Here is a 19,179-nt window from a genome sequence, read left to right on the forward strand (position 1 = left end):
GCCCAGGGGTTGGAGCGGACGGTGAGCACGCCGCTCCCGGACCCCTCCGCGCCCCAGCATGGCAGGCCCGGGCCGCGCGCCGCTCGCGGGGGCCGCACTTTGCCCTCGGTCCCTGGAGGCCGCTGGCCACGCCCCCCGGGGGCGGGGCGCGCGGGGCGGGGCGCGGAGCCGCCCGGCTGGTTTCTCGGCGTTCCGCGGCGGCGGCGACGGCGACATGGAGAGCGGGGCCTATGGTGCGGCCAAGGCGGGCGGCTCCTTCGACCTGCGGCGCTTCCTGACGCAGCCGCAGGTGGTGACGCGCGCCGCGTGCTTGGTGAGCCCCCGGGGGAGCGGGCCGGACCGCCGCGGGACCCCACTCCGCCGCCGGGCCCGGCGGGGGCTGCGAGCGCGACAGGTGGCGGCGGAGTGGGGCCGGCGTCCTGCGTCCCGGGCCCCGCCACCGCCCCTCCACACCCCGAGTCCCGCTGTCTCCTCCTGGTCCCGCGTCGCCCCTCTCCGTGCCCCGGACCCTGCCGCCTCCCACCCCCGTCGGGGCCCGGGCCCCGCCGCCCTGGCGCGGGGAGTAGGCCTGCAGCCCTGCTGGCACAGGAGGAGGAGCTTGGGGCAGCTCCAGGACAGGTGGCCGGCGCGCCGCGACTCCCCGTTTGGGGATTCACCAGGAAGGGGCTTTCCAAAGCCACGTGAGGCGCGGGGACCTGGGGGTAGGAGGGGCGACTTGGGCCTTGAAACAGGGTCTTCTTCCCACTCAAGAGCAGGCCACGGGTCTGCTTCCTTTCCCAAGATCCAGAGACCCCGGGATGTACGCCCACCCCATAAGCTGGGCAAGTCCTCCAGCACGGGGTTGGGGGGCGCGGTACAGCCAGTGCTGAAGCTGGAGAAGGCGTTAGCAGAGTGGGCTGGCGGCGGGTGGGCCTGCTGTGCTCAGACTATGCCTGCCTGGGTCTGGAGCTTTCTGAGGTGTTCCTGTGGCACCCCCGCCCCCTCCCAGCCTGACTGTGGGGTCTGACCATCGCTATCCTGGACTGTGCCCAAGGCACAGATGCCCTGTGGGTCGGGATGGCAGTGCCAGGAGTCTGGGACAAGCACACTGCTCCCAGCATCCCAGAGTTCCGGCTCCATCTCCAGATGGGGGTAGGGCTCGTGACTGCCAGCTCCAGAGCCCTGTTGAGAGCTCCCTCGGAGGGCAGGACCTCACAGGGGAGAGACCGGGGTCCACAGCCCTTCCTGCATCTGCTGGGGTGGGGGTGGGGGGCATGGGCGGTGGCCTCGAGGTTTGGGGAAGAGACAAGGTGACATGGGCTGGAGATCCTCTGGGAAGTTCCAGCTGGTGGAGCCCCCACCCCCACCCAGGTCTTCCAGGGGTCTGAATGCAGAGCCAGTCAGACCACCTAGAGCGCCTGGTGAAGGCAGGATCCACTGTGGGTGGGAGACAGACAGGGGCTCTGGGAGGGGAGGGACCAGCATGCCAAAGAAACCAAAAGTCCTTGTAGGAAGAAAGCTGGCGAAACTGGGGAGTCCAGGCTGGACCAGGGAAGAGTTGAGGGGGTTGAGGGCTACTGTGAGGAGGGGCTCTGAGAGGTGCGGGCCCTGGGGGCCCCAGCCTGGTTTTCCCGAGAGGCAGAGAATCCCCTTGACTGGGGTGTTCAGGCAAAGATTGGTAGCTATACAGGTGAATCGGGCATAAGGTGACAGGGTGGGGGTAGGGGGTTTGCCCTTCATACCCATCGTGCACCTAAACATGAGCCCTGCAGGCAAGCAGCTGGGACAGGGCAGTCCCCTCCCAGGAGATCCTCATACTGTCCCTGCCCCTCCTCAGTCCAGGAATCTCCGGGGCAGTCCTCCTTACGATGGGAGATTGTGATCTGGTGCCAGGGGGACAATGCCGCAGGAAGTACTTTGCCCCTCTGGTCACTCCGGCATGTTCAGAGGGGACTACTTGCCAGCCTCCAAAAGGGCACAGTTAGGGCCGGCCCATGGCTCACTCGGGAGAGTGCGGTGCTGATAACACCAAGGCCCCGGGTTCGGATCCCATATAGGGATGGCCGGTTTGCTCACTGGCTGAGCATGGTGCTGACAACACCAAGTCAAGGGTTAAGATCCCCTTACTGGTCATCTTTTTAAAAAAAAAACAAAAAAACAAAAGGGCACGGTTGTAGTGGGAGAGGCCAGTGTCCTAACACCCTGCTAGGGCCCCCATCTGAGTCTCCGGAGGGGTTCCCTACTGTAAGTGCCCCCAGGGGGGTCTGTCCAGCGGCCACCCAGCCCTACCAGGTCCTCCTGTCCCCCTCAGGTCTTCGCCTTGATCGTGTTCTCTTGCATCTTGGGTGAGGGCTACAGCAATACCCACGAGTCTAAACAGATGTACTGTGTATTCAACCACAACGAGGACGCCTGCCGCTACGGCAGCTCCATCGGGGTGCTGGCCTTCCTGGCCTCAGCCTTCTTCTTGGTGGTCGACGCACATTTCTCCCAGATCAGCAATGCCACTGACCGCAAGCACCTGGTCATTGGAGACCTGCTCCTCTCAGGTATCTATCTACCTGTGGCTCCTCCATTTGATCTTGGGAGGTAGCTCTTGGGTCCCTTGGGAGGGAAAGACACGGAGCAGCTCAGGTCCCCAGCCCCACTTGAGCAGGCCTTGCTTATGTCCTTTTTATTCCCTGGGCTGGCACATAAGGATTTCTGCTGAGACCCCCTGGTGTTGGGACGTGACTGCTGGGCTAAGGAAGCAGGCGTCCCGGAGATGGAATCCCAAGAGATGGCATCCCAGCGAGACCATCCACTCAGTCCTCTCCTCCAGCTTCTGCAGCTTCCAAGTCCTGGAGACTCCTGGGAGATCCCTGCCTTAGGGCCTACCTTCCCCTTCTGGACCCCACCCTGCAGGCCCCTGGAAAGCCCCTGCCCCTCCATGGAGGTGACCCTCCCTACCCTGTCTCCTCCCCAGCTCTCTGGGCCTTCCTGTGGTTTGTTGGTTTCTGCTTCCTTACCAACCAGTGGGCGGCCACCAACCCGGAAGATGTGCTGGTGGGAGCCGACTCTGCCCGGGCAGCCATCACCTTCAGCTTCTTTTCCATCTTCTCCTGGGTAGGCGGGCCAGGGGTGGGCAGGTCCGTGGTGTCTTTGGTGAAGGGTGGTGGAGGGTTGAGGTCCCCTCTCCCACCTGCCCCCCCTCTGTCCCACCCCACCCAAACCTCGGGTCTCCCTGCAGGGTGCGCTGGCCTTCCTGGCCTACCAGCGCTACAAGGCCGGAGTGGACGACTTCATCCAGAATTATGTCGACCCCACCCCAGACCCCAACACAGCCTATGCCTCCTACCCAGGCGCATCTGTGGACAACTACCAACAGCCGCCCTTCACCCAGAATGCCGAGACCACCGAAGGCTACCAGCCACCCCCTGTGTACTGAGTGACACCAGGGGTAGGAAAGGGGCAGGGAGGGTGCCCTGCGGCCCTCTGCTCCACCCCGGACTTTTCCCACGAGGCTTGCCTCCTGGAGCCACCAGCTGCTGTCCTCTGCTTGGTGCCTGTCACAGCTGATGCAGCATGGAGAGCCCCTTGCCCTCCCTCACCCTGGCTGCAGCCACCCCCGAAGTGCCTGTGCCTAAAGGGGCTTGCCAGTCACCACTCACTCCTCAAGGGCATTTTTTAGAAAAGGGTTTTTAGCTAGACGAGTTTTCTCATTGCTTTTAATGATCCCCAGCCCCACTTGGAGTAGCTAAAAGTAGGAAGGTCCCCGACGTGCTGTTTTGACAAGTGCCTTAGCTTCTCCTGCTGCCCCAAGGGGCCGAGCCCTGGTCAGGTGGTGGTAGCTGCTTACTTAGGGTCTCTGCCAAAGACGGAGGATGGAGGCCTTACACCTGTCCCTTGTGTGCTGGTGCTGGGCTCAGGCTCCCTGCCTCCTCACTCAGGTTTGTTCTGCCCCTGCCCTGCCTTGGGCCAGGCCCTGTGCTCACTGCTGTGTGGTTTGGGGGCATCACCCCATGCCAATTGCCTCTGGGCTGCCTTCCTGACAGCCATGGGGGTGGGACTGGTGCCCACCTGCAGGGATGGGACCACACTTGTTTATCCTGCCCCCTGGCAGCAGGGAGGGGCTTTGCCTGACGACAACACCCAGCTTTATGTAAATATTCTGCCACTGTTAGTTATGATGTGTGGGGAGGGGCAGGGCGTCCCTATAGCCCCCCAACCGTTTGAATGTATTAAAAAGCCTTGGGGGGAGATGCCTGTGCCCTCAGGTCCTATTAGACTGGCCTGGAGACAGAATAAATGTTTTTCTCATTCACCGTGTTCGCTGTCATTAGTTGGGCCTCAGCCTAGAGAAAATCCACTCTGGGGTATGCCCTTGGTGGGGGGCTGGCTTTGTGGAACTTGCATTTTGAACAAAGCAGTGGCATTCGGCCCCTCCAGCGCAGCCCCTGCCCTCTCCTTGTCTAGGATCTCATTCCTTACACTGCCTTCCATCAGCATCTTAAAATAGCAACTGTGCTCAGCTTGTAAACAAGATGACTTTTCTGGACTGCCTTGTCAGTGTCCTGCTGCTTGCTTCCTAGAGTTGGGCTGGGGGCACCTAGGGGTTGCCCCTCTGAATGCCCCTTCCCCAGTGACCCTTTCCCTCTCACCCTTTCATAGCAGTGAGGGGTGCCATGGGAGGGATGGTGGAGCCAGGCTCCTCCGCTTCCCGGCAGGCAGGGGCTTAGCACCTCCAGACTCCGTCCAGGGACGTGGCAGGAGGTTGGGCCCCTGAAGCAACTTCTGGCTTCCCCCTTTTCCAGGTGGCTGGCTAGTACAGGGATCAGACCCCGGACCTTGGTGTTATCAGCACCACGCTTTAACCAACTGACCTAACTGGCCAGCCCCTGGCTTCCCCTTTTGAGCAATGACAGCCTGTCAACAATGGGCGCTGATGGTTTCAAAACCCCAAATACAAACCAATAGGGCCCCACTCCCAGGTTTTGTGCACTATAGTCCTCACTGCTGAGATGATCTCCTAGCTGTAGCTCAGGACAGGTCACTAGCTAGCTGGGATACAGCAAAAGGGAGAGAGCAAGCTGGGATGGTGGGGAAGCCATCTGGGAACAATGACCATGCCAGCAACAGGGCACGTGGGCACCCCCAACCCCCAGCAGAGTCTTGCCTCCAATGAGCAGCCAGCAGCCCATTTTGCAAGACACAGCTGAGCTGTGTCTTCTTGGCTCCTGAACTATCAAGTGTCTGTTTCACAAACAAAACCTGACCTCCCAGCCCCAGCTGGCAGCAGACCTGGCTTCATCTTTCCAACCTGGCTCCCAGGCTCCTCCTCCACTCGTGTTTGTCCTGAAATTGGCCCAGACAGAAAGGCAGGCGAACATTCCTTTTAGAACATGGTCCGTGATCATTTCTCAGTTAAAAAGACTGTGGTTAAGAGAGCAGTAGCACTACAAAGAGATCTTGAAAGAAATCCCCACCCAAATCATGTCAGAGCTGTCCACAACAAGACCTGGGGAATCCCAGGTTAAAGAGAAATGTGCTTTCACCAACCATTTCATTTCACTTAGTTATTATTTTCATATACTACAGCAGGAGTGTGGCCCCTGCCCCCCTCTCTTCCCCACCAAGAGACAAGCCCCTAGGGCTCTGAGCCCACCAGGGTCAGTGCCACCCATGTGAAAGATGCTGTAACTCTGGAGAAAACAATCACCAGAACGGAGGAAGGCCTTTCAGCCCAAAGGGAAGCAAGAGCCCAAGCCAACCTCAGAGGAGGGCAGAGCAGTCCCCGGCAGCGGACAGACACCGTGGTGCGGGACGATGCTCATAGGTACTGGTGCACAGACTTCCCAGGGAGAACAGAAACTCAACAGTAAAAGCCACAAAGGGGGAAACAGCCAGCAGCACTGATGTCACAACAGCACGTGGCTCTGCCCCTCACCCCAAAGCAGGAGGGGACATCTGCAGCAGCCAGACCTGGAGCCAGACACCACACAGGCCAGCTCCAGCCTGGGGTGGATCATCCCAGCAGCTCGGAGGGGAACCGAGAAAGGATGGGTGGGCAGGCAAGGGCAGAGGATGTGACACGTGGACTAGCCTCTGAAAGGGCCAGTCTCTGAAGGCAGCAGATTCCCCAAGCGCAGTAACCTCCATCTCCTCCCCAGACTTCCTCCTCTGGAAAGGTCACGCATGTGCAGGGGGCAGGCACCCGCTAGGGGGCAGCAGCAGTGGCTGTCCTTGGCCATGGCCTGGACCCCCTCAGTGGGCGGGGTTGCACTGCAGGACCTGCTGAGGGGCAAAGAGCTTCCTGGATGCAGCGGCCTCCCCCGGCTTCCCCAGCACCGGGCAGTTCTCCTTGTCTATCCCGGCGGGCTGCCCCGAGGACTTCTTGAAGTAGCAGAGGCGACACACAGAGTGGTACTTGTCTGCTCCACCGATCACCTCGACCTGGCCGCAGGGAGAGGAGAGGGGTGGGTGTGAAGGGGACTGGCTCAGGAGGAGGCAGTGCCCCACCCCTGCCCCTGCCCTGCCCGCTGGAGAGAGGGCAGATCGCAGCTACCTCTTTCTCCGTGCCCAGCCTCTTGGTGTAGGCGGCTTCCCGGAAGCATTCCATGCACACCGCGGTCAGCTTTACCACGCTCTCGGCCAGGGGCACCAAGTGCAGGACAGCCCCGAAAGCCTACATTCCCAGAGAGAAGGCAGGTGCTCAATAACCTCGCCAGGTGAGTTTCTTTTGAACCCTTTGATCTACAAGCACTGAAGCAAGACAATTTGCTTTGACCTTCCTTCCCCGTGCCCAGAGCTCCGTGCCCTGCTCTGTCTCTCTGCCAATTCAAAGCACCTGCTGGGAGCAGATGGCATCCGGTCTGGATACACTCACTCTGGAGCAGACCAGGGAGTCCCTGGGCTCAGGCAAGGCCTGGTCTGAGCAGCTCAGCCACACCCCATAGTGGCCAAGCCCTGGGCATCCAGGAGTGCTGTGTTATGACGCACAAGAGGCGCACTGGGTGCCCATCTTTGTGTACTGCCCTTTGCCTGCTGAGAGGCCCTTTCCTCCCTCCCAGTACCCAGGACAAGACCTGGACACGATGCTTTACCTTTCTCTGGAAGGTCCCGTCCAGTGCGGCCACAATCACTGTCTTCCCGGCGTTGGCCATGGTCTCGCAGAACTCCACAATGTCGGGGAACTGGAAAGAGTGGGTGGAGGGAGTGAGTTTCTACCCCGAGCAGCAGCTCCTTGAACCTCAGAGAAGACACTGCTGGATCCCACAACTCGGATCAGCATGGAGCATGAGCACAGGGCAACTCTAAGGCTCCCATGAGGCTCCCCCGACTGGGGGACTAGTGTCTATCTGTATGCACTCCCACCTGCAGACATGCATATCCACAGCCACCCAGCGCCTTCCCCACTCAGCCAGCCTCCCATGGCATGGCTCTATTCTGCTCCAAGCCCAGGCACCAGGACTTGACACCAGACTGCTGCACTCGGCTCTTGACACCACAGCAGTCAGAGGTTCGAGTGAGGCAGCTCCCGTGGGCTCAGATGCTGCCCTTAGTTAGACTTGTTAGCTGCATGACCTTGGCAATGACTTCATGTTTCTGAACCTGTTTCCTCACTAAGACGTGGCAGGGAAGGCCCTTGCTGTTTAAGGATGAAAAGGCACTCAATTTATTATATATTTGTATGCTATTTGGCTAATAGGTGGTCTTTTTGTGCACCCCGCCCTTTTTGAACAGATGATGTGCATGTAATGCCTTGAGAAGGGGAGGGGTCCCACTGGCCATTTACAGAACAGGATGACATAGTACGTCCTTCTAAATACAGGGTCTGCAGAAAGCTCATTTACTTTGTAAATCAAATTTCGTTTTAAGTGGCCCAGGGAGAGTCTGACACTTAAGCAAATGTTTGGTGAATTTTCATTGATTAAGCATATTTACTGCCTTTAGTTGAGTATGTTCATGTGTCTAATTGGTCTTCGGATTGGGTGAGGTGGGATGTTGTCTCTGGGTGAAGGGTCTCTCTCTCCAGGCCACTCAGGCCTGGCTCAGCCTGTTTATTGAGGTACGAGGTTATTGAGACATGAGAGCTGAGTCAGGTGAGGACCATGAAAGTGGCTTGAAAAACCAAGGGCAATTTGAGCCAAATACAACCCCTCCACACAGCTGGCAGGGGCCTCTGAGGGAAGAGCCCAGAGACTCCAGCATGACCTGGCCACGCACACCTTCCTTTTTTCTCTAAAGGACTCATCCCATGTCATGGAAGTGCAGCTCCCATCCTGCAAGGAGCTGTCGGCCAGTAAATCTCCTCACCCAGGGTCTAAGCTGTGGCGTTCTTGGCATTCGAGGCTGTCATTCTGTGTTGTGGGGCTGTACTGTGCATGTTCAGCAGCGTCCCTGGCCTCCACCCACTCGATGCTGGTAGCACCCCCCTCACTTCCCAGTTGTGACAAACAAGATTGTTTCCAGACGTTGGCCAAAGTCCCCTGGGTGGGAACTGGGGGGCAAAACCAGCCTGGGTTGAGAACCCTGCTCCTTAACCCTCCACATGAAGGCAGAAGTCAGGTCACAGACCCTTCCCCACCAGGGTTTCGGGCTGGAGGAAGGCCGTTGGCCCCCCACTCATTGCATCTCCTTTCTTTTTTTTTTTTTTTTTTCTTTTCTTTCTTTTTCGTGACCGGCACTCAGCCAGTGAGTGTACCGGCCATTCCTATATAGGATCCGAACCCGCGGCCGCTGGGAGCGTTGCCGCGCTCCCAGCGCAGCACCCTCCCGAGTGCGCCACAGGCTCGGCCCTGCATCTCCTTTCTAACCTCGGTCTGGTGCCCACAATCAAAGAGCCCGATCCTTCCGCCCAACATTTGCTTCCCATTTGGTGTGATGCCACCCCTCTCCTAGGTGACATCCAACCCCGGGCCCAGCAGAGGCTCTTGAGCAATCAGGAGTTTTCGAAGATAAAGACAGAGGAGCCCAATTTGTCTGCAACATTCCTTTTTCTTTTCTTTTTTCTTTTTTTTTTTTAAAGATGACCGGTAAGGGGATCTTCACCCTTGGCTTGGTGTTGTCAGCACCACGCTCAGCCAGTGAGCTAACCGGCCATCCCTATATGGGATCCGAACCCGGGGCCTTGGTGTTATCAGCACCGCACTCTCCCGAGTGAGCCACGGGCCGGCCCCCTTTTTCTTTTTTTTGGCAGCTGGCCAGTACAGGGATCTAACCTTAGACCTTGGTGTTCTCAGCTCCACGTTCTAATCAAGTGAGCTAACCAGCCAGCCCATCTTTGCAACATTTCAAAATGATCTTTGGTAACCAAGTTATTGGTATTTATGTTGATTTCCATTAGTAGTCTAGGTTGTGCTATGGGTTGAATTGTGGACTCCCCCCGCTTCCAAATTCATGTGTTGAAGTCCTAACTTCCAATATCTCAGAATGTGACATTTGGAGATAAGGTCTTTGCAAAGTAATCAAGTTAAGATGAGGTCATTAGGTTGGTCATTAATGCAATGACAAGTGACCTTATAAGAGACACCATCTACAAGCCCATGAGAGGGGCATGGAGCAGACCCTTCCCGCACAGCCTCAGAAGGAACCAGCCCTGCTGATACCTTGATCTTGGACTTTTGGCCTCCAGATCTGTGAGGGGATAGACTTCTGTTCTTCAAGCCGTCTGTGGTACTTGGTTAGAGCAGCTCGAGACTAACATAGGTTACATTTAAAAATGGAACTTCAAAGTGCTTAGTAAAGCCATGGTTTCCTCAGCAGACAAAAATTGCAACATGGGGTCATGTAGGAAAGTAACAACAGGGCTTTCTAGAGCGTGACAACAAGTCTGCCCAGTCGGATTCGTCTGCAGTTTCAACACCTCTGGGTGGCCTGCAGCAAGCCATTTCCACCTGCTTCATCATCTGGCCAATGGCTGGCTGGTCAGGCCCCTGCTGGGAGACCTCTGCGGCTGGCACAGACACAGGCTAGTGTTGGAGAGGCAAAGGCCACAGAGGGCAGGAGTAAAGGATGCAACCGTGTAAGAAGTACATTCCGAATGGTGAGACTACATGAAACGCCACAGACAAAATTCAGAGGCAAATAAATGGGAAGGGATGTTGACAGCCTGTGACAAAGGAGCACCAGCTATTTCACCTTCATGAAAAATAAGGAAAAAGGGACAAACTAAGAGAAAAAAATGGGTGGAAGCCCTAAAAAGGCAACCTACAAAAGGAGAAGTAAATATAAGTAGCCAATAAACACAGGCAAAGGTGTGAGCCATGTTAGTAACGAAAGGGACATGCTGTCAGAGGAGGGTGTGCAGATGTAAGCTGTCACCTCCAGCCAGGCCACCCCTTCTCTCCAGGTGCTTTCTGCAGAGGCCTAGATGGCCTCACACTGCCCTCTGTCCATTCTGCATCTGTTCAAGAACAGACCCTTCTGCGACCTCCTGTCTCTCTCCCAAGGTTAACACCCAAGTCCTTATTGGCCTAACTGCAGCCATCTGGCCCTGGCTGCCCCACCACCTTGATGGCTACAGCCACAGGCCCCTCTCTACTCCTGAGACACACCAGCGAGCGCATTCCTGCCTCGGGGCCTTCCACTGCTTGGAGCGCCCCTTCAATCTCCTGCAGGCCCTTTCCTGACCGTCCCCATACAGAGTCACCACCACCGTAAGTCACTATCTCCCTCCTGCCGCCTTTTCCCTCTATCTCATAGCAGTTGTCACTGCCTGACATATTGCACATTCCTGTCCCCTAACTATAAGGTTTACTCAAAGGTGGGGACTCTGTTTGTATATCCAGCCCTTAGAACGTTGCTGCCGTATGGTACGAGCTTCAAAACTTACTGACTGACTGAATGAATGAATGAATAAGATTGGCCCACTTTAGCCCAATGTCTGTGTGCAGATTTTCACAGCCTTTCAATGTCACATACAAGGGGGCTTAAATGGTATAATGGTAAAGGTAGGTATTTGTTGACATGAAAAAATGGCCACACATTGTGATATGAGCCTGATCTACTAAAAAATAAAGAAGGGCTGGCCGGTTAGCTCAGCTGGTTAGAGCGTGGTGCTGATAACACCAAGGTCCAGGGTTCAATGTACTGGCCAGCTGCCCAAAAAAAAAAAAAAAAAAAAAGTATACAGATTAGGAGGATTAGGCCAACGTGTTATATGGATTTGTTTACTTTTCAGGGTGGTGGAAAAGAGAAAAGCAGCCCCCAGCGGCCAGAAGCTGGCCTGGCACTTGCAGCTGGGCCCTAGCATTGGCTGAATGTACTAAATATCACAGAACAGCAACATCAGGAGAGGCTTCTCTGTGACCATATGACAAGACCAGGGCATCGTCCAAGCCACTCGCATTGGCCAGTGCCTGCTGCTACTTTACTAATTAGGGTTCTAGTCCACCCTCCCTGGGGATAAGGTTTAAGATACTGATGACACAGTCACCTTCCTGAGAGCATCTAACCAAGAGTGAAGCACCTCGTAACACCTCCCAGAATAACCCAACAGCAGCCCCAATCCTGCAAGCCCTTTCTAAGCCCCTCACTGAGATACTTCCGTGGGTTCCCACGGTGTGTGGTCTTCCACGTCCCACAACAAGCAATAAACCCAAGTTGTTCAGCTCTGGTGGTGCTCCTGGTGGTCTCTGGCTGGCAGACATTGACAATGGTAAGTTACGGACTTTCTTATTTCTTATGTGTATCCCTAATTTTTCTAGATTAAAGCTGTTAGGACTTATGCAGTAAAACAGAAATAAAACACAAAAAAAGCTTAAGAACAATCACGTCCGGCTAATTGAAAGCATCCCTGCAGGCCTGTGACACATTGCGTCTGGCTGGTTAATGAACTCACAGGGATGGCCCAGGAGCTGTGGTGTGCACCCACCCCTAGCATCTTAAGCACAGCATCCTCAGAATTTGGCTGCGGGGTCTTCAGATTAATCTCCCCCAAATGCCAACAATTTCTACAAAGCAGCTTGAGCACTTCTGTACCTTGCCCAGCGTCACAAGTAAGCACAGAAGTTCTGAGCCAGGGCCTCGCTCAGAAAGTTCTGGCAGCTCCTCTGTGAAAAGCCCTTTCCCGCTGACCCAGAAGACGGGGACAAGGCAGGTTAGAAGACCCTTCCTCCCCCGTCCCCAGCAAAGGATAAAGGAGGGAAGGGCAGCCCTTTTGTCATCCCATGCTAGGAGTCAGCCTTCTCAAACCAGAACTTCTTGCAACAGGAAGACTGAATTTCTTGCAGAAAACAAGGGCCCGCAGAGGGCAGGGCAGAAGCAAAGAGTGGTGATGTTTTTAGAGTGGGTATAGGAGTCTCCCCGTATTCGTGGTTTCACTTTCCAGGGTTTCAGTTATTCACAGTCAACCGCAGTCCAAAAATATACATGGAAAATTCCAGAAATAAACAATCCATAAGTTTTTTTGTTTTTTTTTTTAAAAGATGACCGGTAAGGGGATCTTAACCCTTCACCCTTGTTGTCAGCACCACGCTCTCCCAAGTGAGCCGTGGGCCGGCCCTAACAATCCGTAGGTTTTAAATATGCGTGTCCACTTCATCCCACCCAGGGAGTGAATCATCCCTTTGTCCAGCGTATCCGCAACCACCTATTAGTCACTTAATAGCCACCTCATCGCTGGGCTTGTGTTCAAGTGGCTGTTACTTTATTTAATGATGTCCCCAAAGCACAACAGCAGCGATGCTGGCAGTTCGGATATGCTGGAGAAGCCATGAAGTGCTCCCTTTAAGTGAACAGGTGAACGTTCTTGAATTAACAAGGAAAGGAAAAATTGTATGCTGAGGTTGCTAAGATCTATGGTTAAGAATGAATCTTCTAGAGCTGGCCCGTGGCTCACTTGGGAGAGTGCGGTGCTGATAACACCAAGGCCACGGGTTCGGATCCCTATATAGGGATGGCTGGTTCGCTCACTTGGGAGAGCGTGGTGCTGACAACACCAAGTCAAGGGTTAAGATCCCTTTACTGGTCATCTTTCAAAGAAAATTAAAAAAAAAAAAAAAATGAATCTTATATCAGTGAAACAGTGAAGGAAAAATAAATTTGTGCTCAATTTGCTGTCGCACCTCAAACTGCAAGTCACAGCCAGTGTGTGATAACTGCTTAGTTACGATGAAAATATTTTGCGACTGAGATTATATTCATATAACTTTTATTACAGCATACTGTTATAATTGTTCTATTTACTATTATTGTTGTTAATCTCTTACTGTGCCTAATTTTTAAATTAAACTTAATCCTAGGTGTGTGTCTATAGGAAAAAACATAGCATGTATAGGGTTTGGTACTCCCCAAGGTTTTAGATATCCACTGGGGGTCTTGAACGTATCCCCCGTGCATAAGGGGGATGATCACATAATAAATACCATTGAACAAACTAAAGTTTTGCTTGCTCCCCAGTGAGGAAGCAGACAAATAAATCCCTCCTACAGGTTAGAAAGAGGGAAGAGGACTTTGGGGTCTGCTGGGTCCTGACCTGGGGCATTTGGGTATCAGTCAAAGAGGAATGAGAAGAGAAAGGTCACTGCCTGGGGTGTCTGGGTGGGTTTCTGTAAACAAGTTTTACATAAAGCCAGGAGGGCAAGGCTATTAAGCAACTCATAGCAATGAGTCTGAAAGGAGAGCCTCCCCAAAGCTGAAACCTCCTTTTTCTGAGAAGGCCATACCCCCAAAGCTGATCTACTATCCTCAGATCCATTCTGAGGCCACAGTTTGGAAGAGAAAGGGAAGGGCTGTACCCCCGTTCCCAGCCTGGGCTCACTTTCTTGCCTGGAAGTCCCTCAACCATAGCAACAAAAGAAAATATCAATGTACGTACAGACATACTTATGCTCAAAAGCACATCTCTGAGGATCAGAAATGGAACGGGCATCAGCAAGGTGGGTGGGCACCACTGAACCCAGAGCAGGCACTGGCATTCCAAGGTCCGTCTCGACAGGGGAGACACCCCATGCAGGGTAGGGGATCTGTCAGCCTCACCGTGGGAATGAAGTTTGGGGCTGTGACATATAGGACGGTGGGTGAGAACAGATTGTAATGCTCCTGTAGGATATTACTGGGAGGTGGGGCAGGCAGAAATTGACAACCATTCATCAAACAAACAAATTTCTTCTTCCTGCAGTATGTAAAGCTAGACTAAAGGTACAATTAAGGGACCGAGGTCAGCAGCCTGGCCCATGAAAACCTCACACCCAGGGGATTCCCATGTCTTTACCCTTCTACCGTCTGATGCAGCCACCTGGGTGATCTTAGCCACCACGTATTGACGATGGTGAGCTTCATGGGTGGCTCCCCATCAACTGATGTGCAACCATGTAGGAGTATGTGAGTGAGAAATAAATTTCTATTGTGTGTACATTTATATCAAATCATCACATTGTATACTTTGAATAAATTCAATCTTTATTTGACAATTAAATATATTTTTTAAAAGTCTATCATGTTAAGCTACTGAAATTTTGGGTGTATTTGTTATAGCAGCTCTTATTACCCTCCCTAATGTACTGGAGGCAACCACAAACCTGCCTGAGGGGTTAAGTGAGCTGAGCCCCTTTCAGAGTGAGTTTTAGTTTCATTCATTCATTCAAGATACACTTCCAAAAAACAAAAAATTCCAAAGCACAAGAGGGAAACTAAGGCAACAAAAGATAATCAACAAGCTCAGCCAGAGAATGTGCTCCTGAAGAAACGAGAAGATTTAGCTGGAAAAGACTAAAACAAGATTTTCAGAAAGATAGTAGAAGAAACAGCGTGAATCATTAAAAAAAAAATGGTTCAATGAATTAGAGTAGCAGATATAAAAAATGAATGAATCAGAAATCCCAGAAATGAAAAGTAGGCCATTGACACAAAACACACTTTGGAAGACACTACCCAGAACACCTCACAGAGGGGTGAGGACAGAGATATTTGAAGTGATAATGGTTTAATTTCTTTCCCAGAAATGAAAAGGCACAACGAATACAAAATAGGGTAAATAAAAACAAAACCTCCCCTGGAAACGTTCTAAGAGAAAAGGGATTACCTACCCAGGAAGTAACCATCAGCCTTCCCCTTAGCTGTGAGGCTGGGAGTACCGACCCTGTGCAGAGCAGCAAGGTCAGCCCACCACGCGCTGCCCAGCTCAAACTGGAGGACCAAACAGACGTTTTCACACTAAGACTGGGAGAGCTGCCCTCTACACGTCCTGGCTGCAAGAACTACTAAAGGAGGTATCTCAGCAAGGAGAAAAGTAAACGCATAAGGAACAAGCAGGAAGCAACAGTGATACAAACAAAACACTCCTTATACACCACTGTTGAGAAATCTGACTTTTTTTTGGTCACTGTATATATTAAAAAAAAAAAAGAAAAAAAAGTTAAAGAAATCTATATGACAGTAACACGGACACTAGTAAAGGGAATTCAGTTGAAGCAAGTGAACTTTGTTACTTTACTAAAACATCAGAAATAGAACTGATCAGAATAGGCCCTGGGCAAACCAGCAGCAAAAAAAGGGAGACAGAGAGGGAGCTTTGTAGGAAGAGCTTCCTACAAAGAGTGATGCCAGGACAAACCAACTTACAAACTGCCCCTCGTCGATGCCTATGACAGCCACACCCAGGGCTTCCTGGGCCACATCCCGGAGCTGGCAGGCAGGTAGAGCCTCCATGGTGTTCCTGAAATGAGAAAGGCAGAGCATGAGCAAGGCAAGGGAGCCCGAGGAGACCCAAAACCAGAATGCAAAGGCCAGGGAATGGCTACTGTCTTGACCAGTCCTCCACCTGCAAAGCAGCCTGTGGCAATGGCCTAGCAGAGCTTTGAGAAGTTAGTGCCTATGGGAAGGGATTTGGGGAGAATGAAGCCCTTGTCCAGTAAACCAGTTATTTAATATAAGCTATTTCACTTGACACTTTGGACTAGAAATTAGCAATGTCCTGTATAAAGTTCAACGTGACTTTAAAGCTCTTCTATGCTTCTGTTTGGTGGGCTGGGGGCAGACCAGGCCTGCTTCTTCATCAGGTACAGAGCCCAGGGCCCATGACACCCTTAGGGGCCAACAAAATGTTTTCATTTCTTTTAAAATTCAGAAGAATAAATAAGTATAACTCGGCCTGGATTATATTTGTCTTTATATCAGTGTTGTCATAAAGTATAATTTAAATAATTTTTTTTTTTTTTATGGAGGAAGGGGCCCATGAAGACAAAAGTATCCAGGCCCTGGGTGGCCCATTAGCACCAGAGTCTCAGACTACAAGAGCCCTGCCCCAGCAGAGATCAGCCTGGAACCCCAGGCTGTGAGCAGTGACTGAGAAGAGTGTCCTCTCCTTGGCTCTCCCAGCAGATTAAAGGATTTCTGCAAGATCACAGGGCTATTAGCTGGCAGAGCCAGGATGCAACGTGTCTGACTTGGGGACTTGAGCGTGGATCTGCTGGCATGCTGTAGCCTTGTGTGTCCTTAGGGGGAATCCTGCCCAGCAGAGTTTGAAAGTGTGTGGGAATATTCCAGTGCCATTAAATGACACTACCAACCCCACCTTGTTCCGACAGCCAGGGACTTTGCTGTGTCCTCTGCCTTTCAAAATAGTCTCTGTTTTTCTACAATGTTTCCATTTTTGCCTGCTCCTCTGAACTAGCCTTGGCAGGAAGGGGTAGTTTCCTAAAGGCTCAGCAGTTTGTAGCTGTATTTATAAAGAATGAAATACAATTACTGCTTAGTTTTTATCTTGCTATAATCCTACTTCAAGATCTGGGAAGAGCATACAAAAATATTTCATGCATTTTAAATTCCCTCTTCTCTCCCCAAATAGAGAAAGCCAGAGGGAGGTGGGCAGGCACAGATGGCGTGGCTTGGGCCACAGTGGACACTACGTTTTAGGGATAAGGAAGCAAATGTGGAGAACTAACCACCTACATGAGACAGCATGGCTAGAAAGTGTCGCTCAAATCCTAGCACTTAAATCGACGTCCGGCACCCTCCTCTCCTCCACCACCCATCAGGCCTCAGGAAGCCAGTGGCTCCCACCCCACCCCACACACTGGGTGACTCTGTTCTCTAGACAGTCAGTAGCAACCCTCAGATGCAGCTCTGGGCCAGGGCCCTGTGTGTAGTACAGCACAGCTTTGTCACTGGGGGCTCAGTTGGACAAGTTCAGGGGACCAAATCTGCTGCCAAGGAACTAAGTTTAACTCCCAAGCTGAGGTTGCAGGCAGAAATGTCCACAGGGCTCAGGTAGATAAACATAAAACCAGGAAGCCTGAAGGCCACAAGCTGACAGAGAGTCAGCTAAGGTCAGATAATTAAAAAATTAAACAAAAATCAATGCATAGGCCAAACAAAACCAGTTTGCAGCCTCTGTGTACCTGTAAACTCCAGAGTGGAGTTTCTCAACCTTGACAGGCACTACTGACACCTGGGGCCAGATCATTCTGTGTTGTGGGGGCTGACCTGTGCAGTGTAAGATGGTCAGCAGTGACATCCCTCACCCCTACCCATTAGAGGCCAGGAGCATCTCCTCCAGTTGTCACAACTAAAAATGTCTCCAGACATTGTCAAATGGACTCTGGGGGCAAAATTGCACCTGGCTGAGAACCACTAGGTTAGAGCCTGGTAAATGGCAGAACCGTGCAGGGCCAGGCATCAGCAGTGTTAACCATGTTGCTAAAGAGAGCTCTGATGGCTTCTGTGCCTTGTGATTTCCCACTCCATGGGGTCCAGGGGGACAGGGACTGACCGGTCATGTGTGGAGAAGTTATTGCTGTAGCGAGTGTCTTTGGCATACTTGATGACCAGGCACTTGTACTGGGCGATCTGGAAGCGACGGACCCGTCTCATCAGCTCGGTGCTGCAAGAGCAGAGGTTTGGGTGAGGCCCACTGCAGGAATGGGAGAGCAGGACCCCATCAGCATAAGCTGGGTTCCCCACCGCCCCCTAGTGGTGTACAGCCGAAGCTCCGCCGAGGTCGGAAAGACAGCAGGGCAGAGGTTGGGTAAGAAAGGGCGGGATCTGAGACTCAGTTCACAGCCTGGAGGTGAGAGGGACACAGGCTGTACGTCACTGGGGCCTGCATATAATAAACGCAGGGACAGTGTTACCTACCGGGAGTTAGTTATCTACCGGGAGAGTGGCCAGCTCAGACGGTCCTGGGAAGGGCTGGAGGAGTAAGTTTCTTAGGGATATGGCAGGGAAGGTGGACAGAGGCAAAGGCCACATGCAGAGGGACCGGCAGATTGCTTTCCAGAGTGATCTTATCCCCGAGTTATTCAAAGGGTTCAGGGTTTTCCTGAGTTAACTTCACAAAGCCTTTTTGTGCAATATTGAAAACACTTGCTTCTGGGTCCGAGAAGTCCAACCTGGAGCCTCATCCTCTTGAGCAAGGCGTTGGACTGGAATGACCCCCAGGCCATATAAGAATGGTCAGGGGAGTTTGCTCTGGGGGACTCACTAACCCACCTCGTCCAGGGTACGGTTCTTGTCACATCAGGGGAGCAAAGGCTCCATGGCTTCAGCTCCTCAATGTGGAAAGTAACTAAGACTCGTCCGTCATATAAGGAAACTCACACTGAAAGGGGGTATATGTTGATAACACCGAGGGCAAGGGTTTGGATCCATGAACCGGCCAGCCGCCAAACAAAAAAAGAAAGGGGGTACACAGACACTGCCTGGCCCACAGCGGACACACTGGACGCCCCCTTCTGAGAGGACTTGGGGGATAGCTAAGCTGTAACCAGCTTCAGGAAGGGGCACTGCTGTCTACAGTGGGAGGTGGGGTGTGACCTGGGCAGGCAGTGGGGCAGGCTTCCTCCGGGATCGGCTTCCAGGGAGGAGACTCCAGGGCGGGAATGCGCGGGCCAGGCGGTGCGGGTCGTTCTAGAGCGGGGAGGGGCTCCAGGGGAGGACGGGGGTCCCGGAGCAGGAGGTCCACCCTCACCCTGCGAAGTCATTACCTTTTTCCTGAGAACATGGGGCCGAAAATCACCTAGGAGAGAAGGAGATGTCACCTCGGGGCCCGCTCCGCGCGGACTCGGGGGCACCGGCCACCACCCCGACCCCCGACCCCCCGCAGGCCGAGCCCTCGCCCGGCGCCCGCACCTGGATCTGCCCCCGGGTCTTGCTGGGGGAGCCGGGCAGCACGCTGGGGAGGGTGATGCAGCTCATGACGCCTCCGGGAAGCTCTCAGGATGGGGGAGCCGCCGCTGCCGCTGCCTCACAGACTCGCGCTGCTTCCCGCGCCTCCCGCCT

The 19,179-nt window shown here is 53.4% G+C and overlaps 2 protein-coding genes across 4 annotated transcripts; one reads left to right on the forward strand and one right to left on the reverse strand.

Moving 5' to 3' along the window:
- The first annotated feature begins 151 nt into the window (after positions 1-151).
- SYNGR2 (synaptogyrin 2) lies at positions 152-4,282 on the forward strand. 2 transcript variants are annotated; one of them, XM_063080910.1, is made up of 4 exons: positions 152-289; positions 2,291-2,528; positions 2,945-3,084; positions 3,209-4,282. In XM_063080910.1, the coding sequence occupies exons 1-4, from the start codon at positions 215-217 to the stop codon at positions 3,404-3,406; spliced, it is 651 nt and encodes a 216-aa protein (XP_062936980.1). In that variant the 5' UTR covers positions 152-214; the 3' UTR covers positions 3,407-4,282. The 2 variants fall into 2 exon arrangements, with proteins under 2 accessions (XP_062936980.1, XP_062936979.1); XM_063080909.1 differs by having other exon boundaries at positions 155-313.
- Positions 4,283-5,659: 1,377 nt separating this feature from the next.
- Positions 5,660-19,110, reverse strand: TK1 (thymidine kinase 1). Of its 2 annotated transcripts, none has more exons than XM_063081093.1 (7): positions 19,030-19,110; positions 18,885-18,916; positions 17,672-17,782; positions 15,523-15,616; positions 7,062-7,151; positions 6,524-6,643; positions 5,660-6,411 (listed from the first exon to the last, which is right to left on the reverse strand). In XM_063081093.1, exons 1-7 carry the CDS (start codon positions 19,093-19,095, stop codon positions 6,223-6,225), a joined length of 702 nt encoding a protein of 233 aa, XP_062937163.1. In that variant the 5' UTR covers positions 19,096-19,110; the 3' UTR covers positions 5,660-6,222. The 2 variants fall into 2 exon arrangements, with proteins under 2 accessions (XP_062937163.1, XP_062937162.1); XM_063081092.1 differs by having other exon boundaries at positions 5,660-6,252; positions 19,030-19,095.
- Between the last annotated feature and the right edge of the window lie 69 nt (positions 19,111-19,179).

The sequence above is a fragment of the Cynocephalus volans genome, chromosome 16 (genome assembly GCF_027409185.1).
Source record: "Cynocephalus volans isolate mCynVol1 chromosome 16, mCynVol1.pri, whole genome shotgun sequence".
Lineage (NCBI taxonomy): Eukaryota > Metazoa > Chordata > Mammalia > Dermoptera > Cynocephalidae > Cynocephalus > Cynocephalus volans.

Bases quoted from the DNA above. Each gene is read 5' to 3' on its own strand.
- SYNGR2 (XM_063080909.1), top strand. From the start codon at position 215: ATGGAGAGCGGGGCCTATGGTGCGGCCAAGGCGGGCGGCTCCTTCGAC. The intron at 314-2,290 runs GTGAGCCCCCGG...TGTCCCCCTCAG, and splicing joins TGACGCGCGCCGCGTGCTTG to GTCTTCGCCTTGATCGTGTT. The intron at 2,529-2,944 runs GTATCTATCTAC...TCTCCTCCCCAG, and splicing joins TGGAGACCTGCTCCTCTCAG to CTCTCTGGGCCTTCCTGTGG.
- TK1 (XM_063081093.1), bottom strand. From the start codon at position 19,095: ATGAGCTGCATCACCCTCCCCAGCGTGCTGCCCGGCTCCCCCAGCAAG. The intron at 15,617-17,671 runs GTCAGTCCCTGT...TTCTCATTTCAG, and splicing joins AACTTCTCCACACATGACCG to GAACACCATGGAGGCTCTAC. The intron at 6,644-7,061 runs GTAAAGCATCGT...CTGGGAATGTAG, and splicing joins ACGGGACCTTCCAGAGAAAG to GCTTTCGGGGCTGTCCTGCA.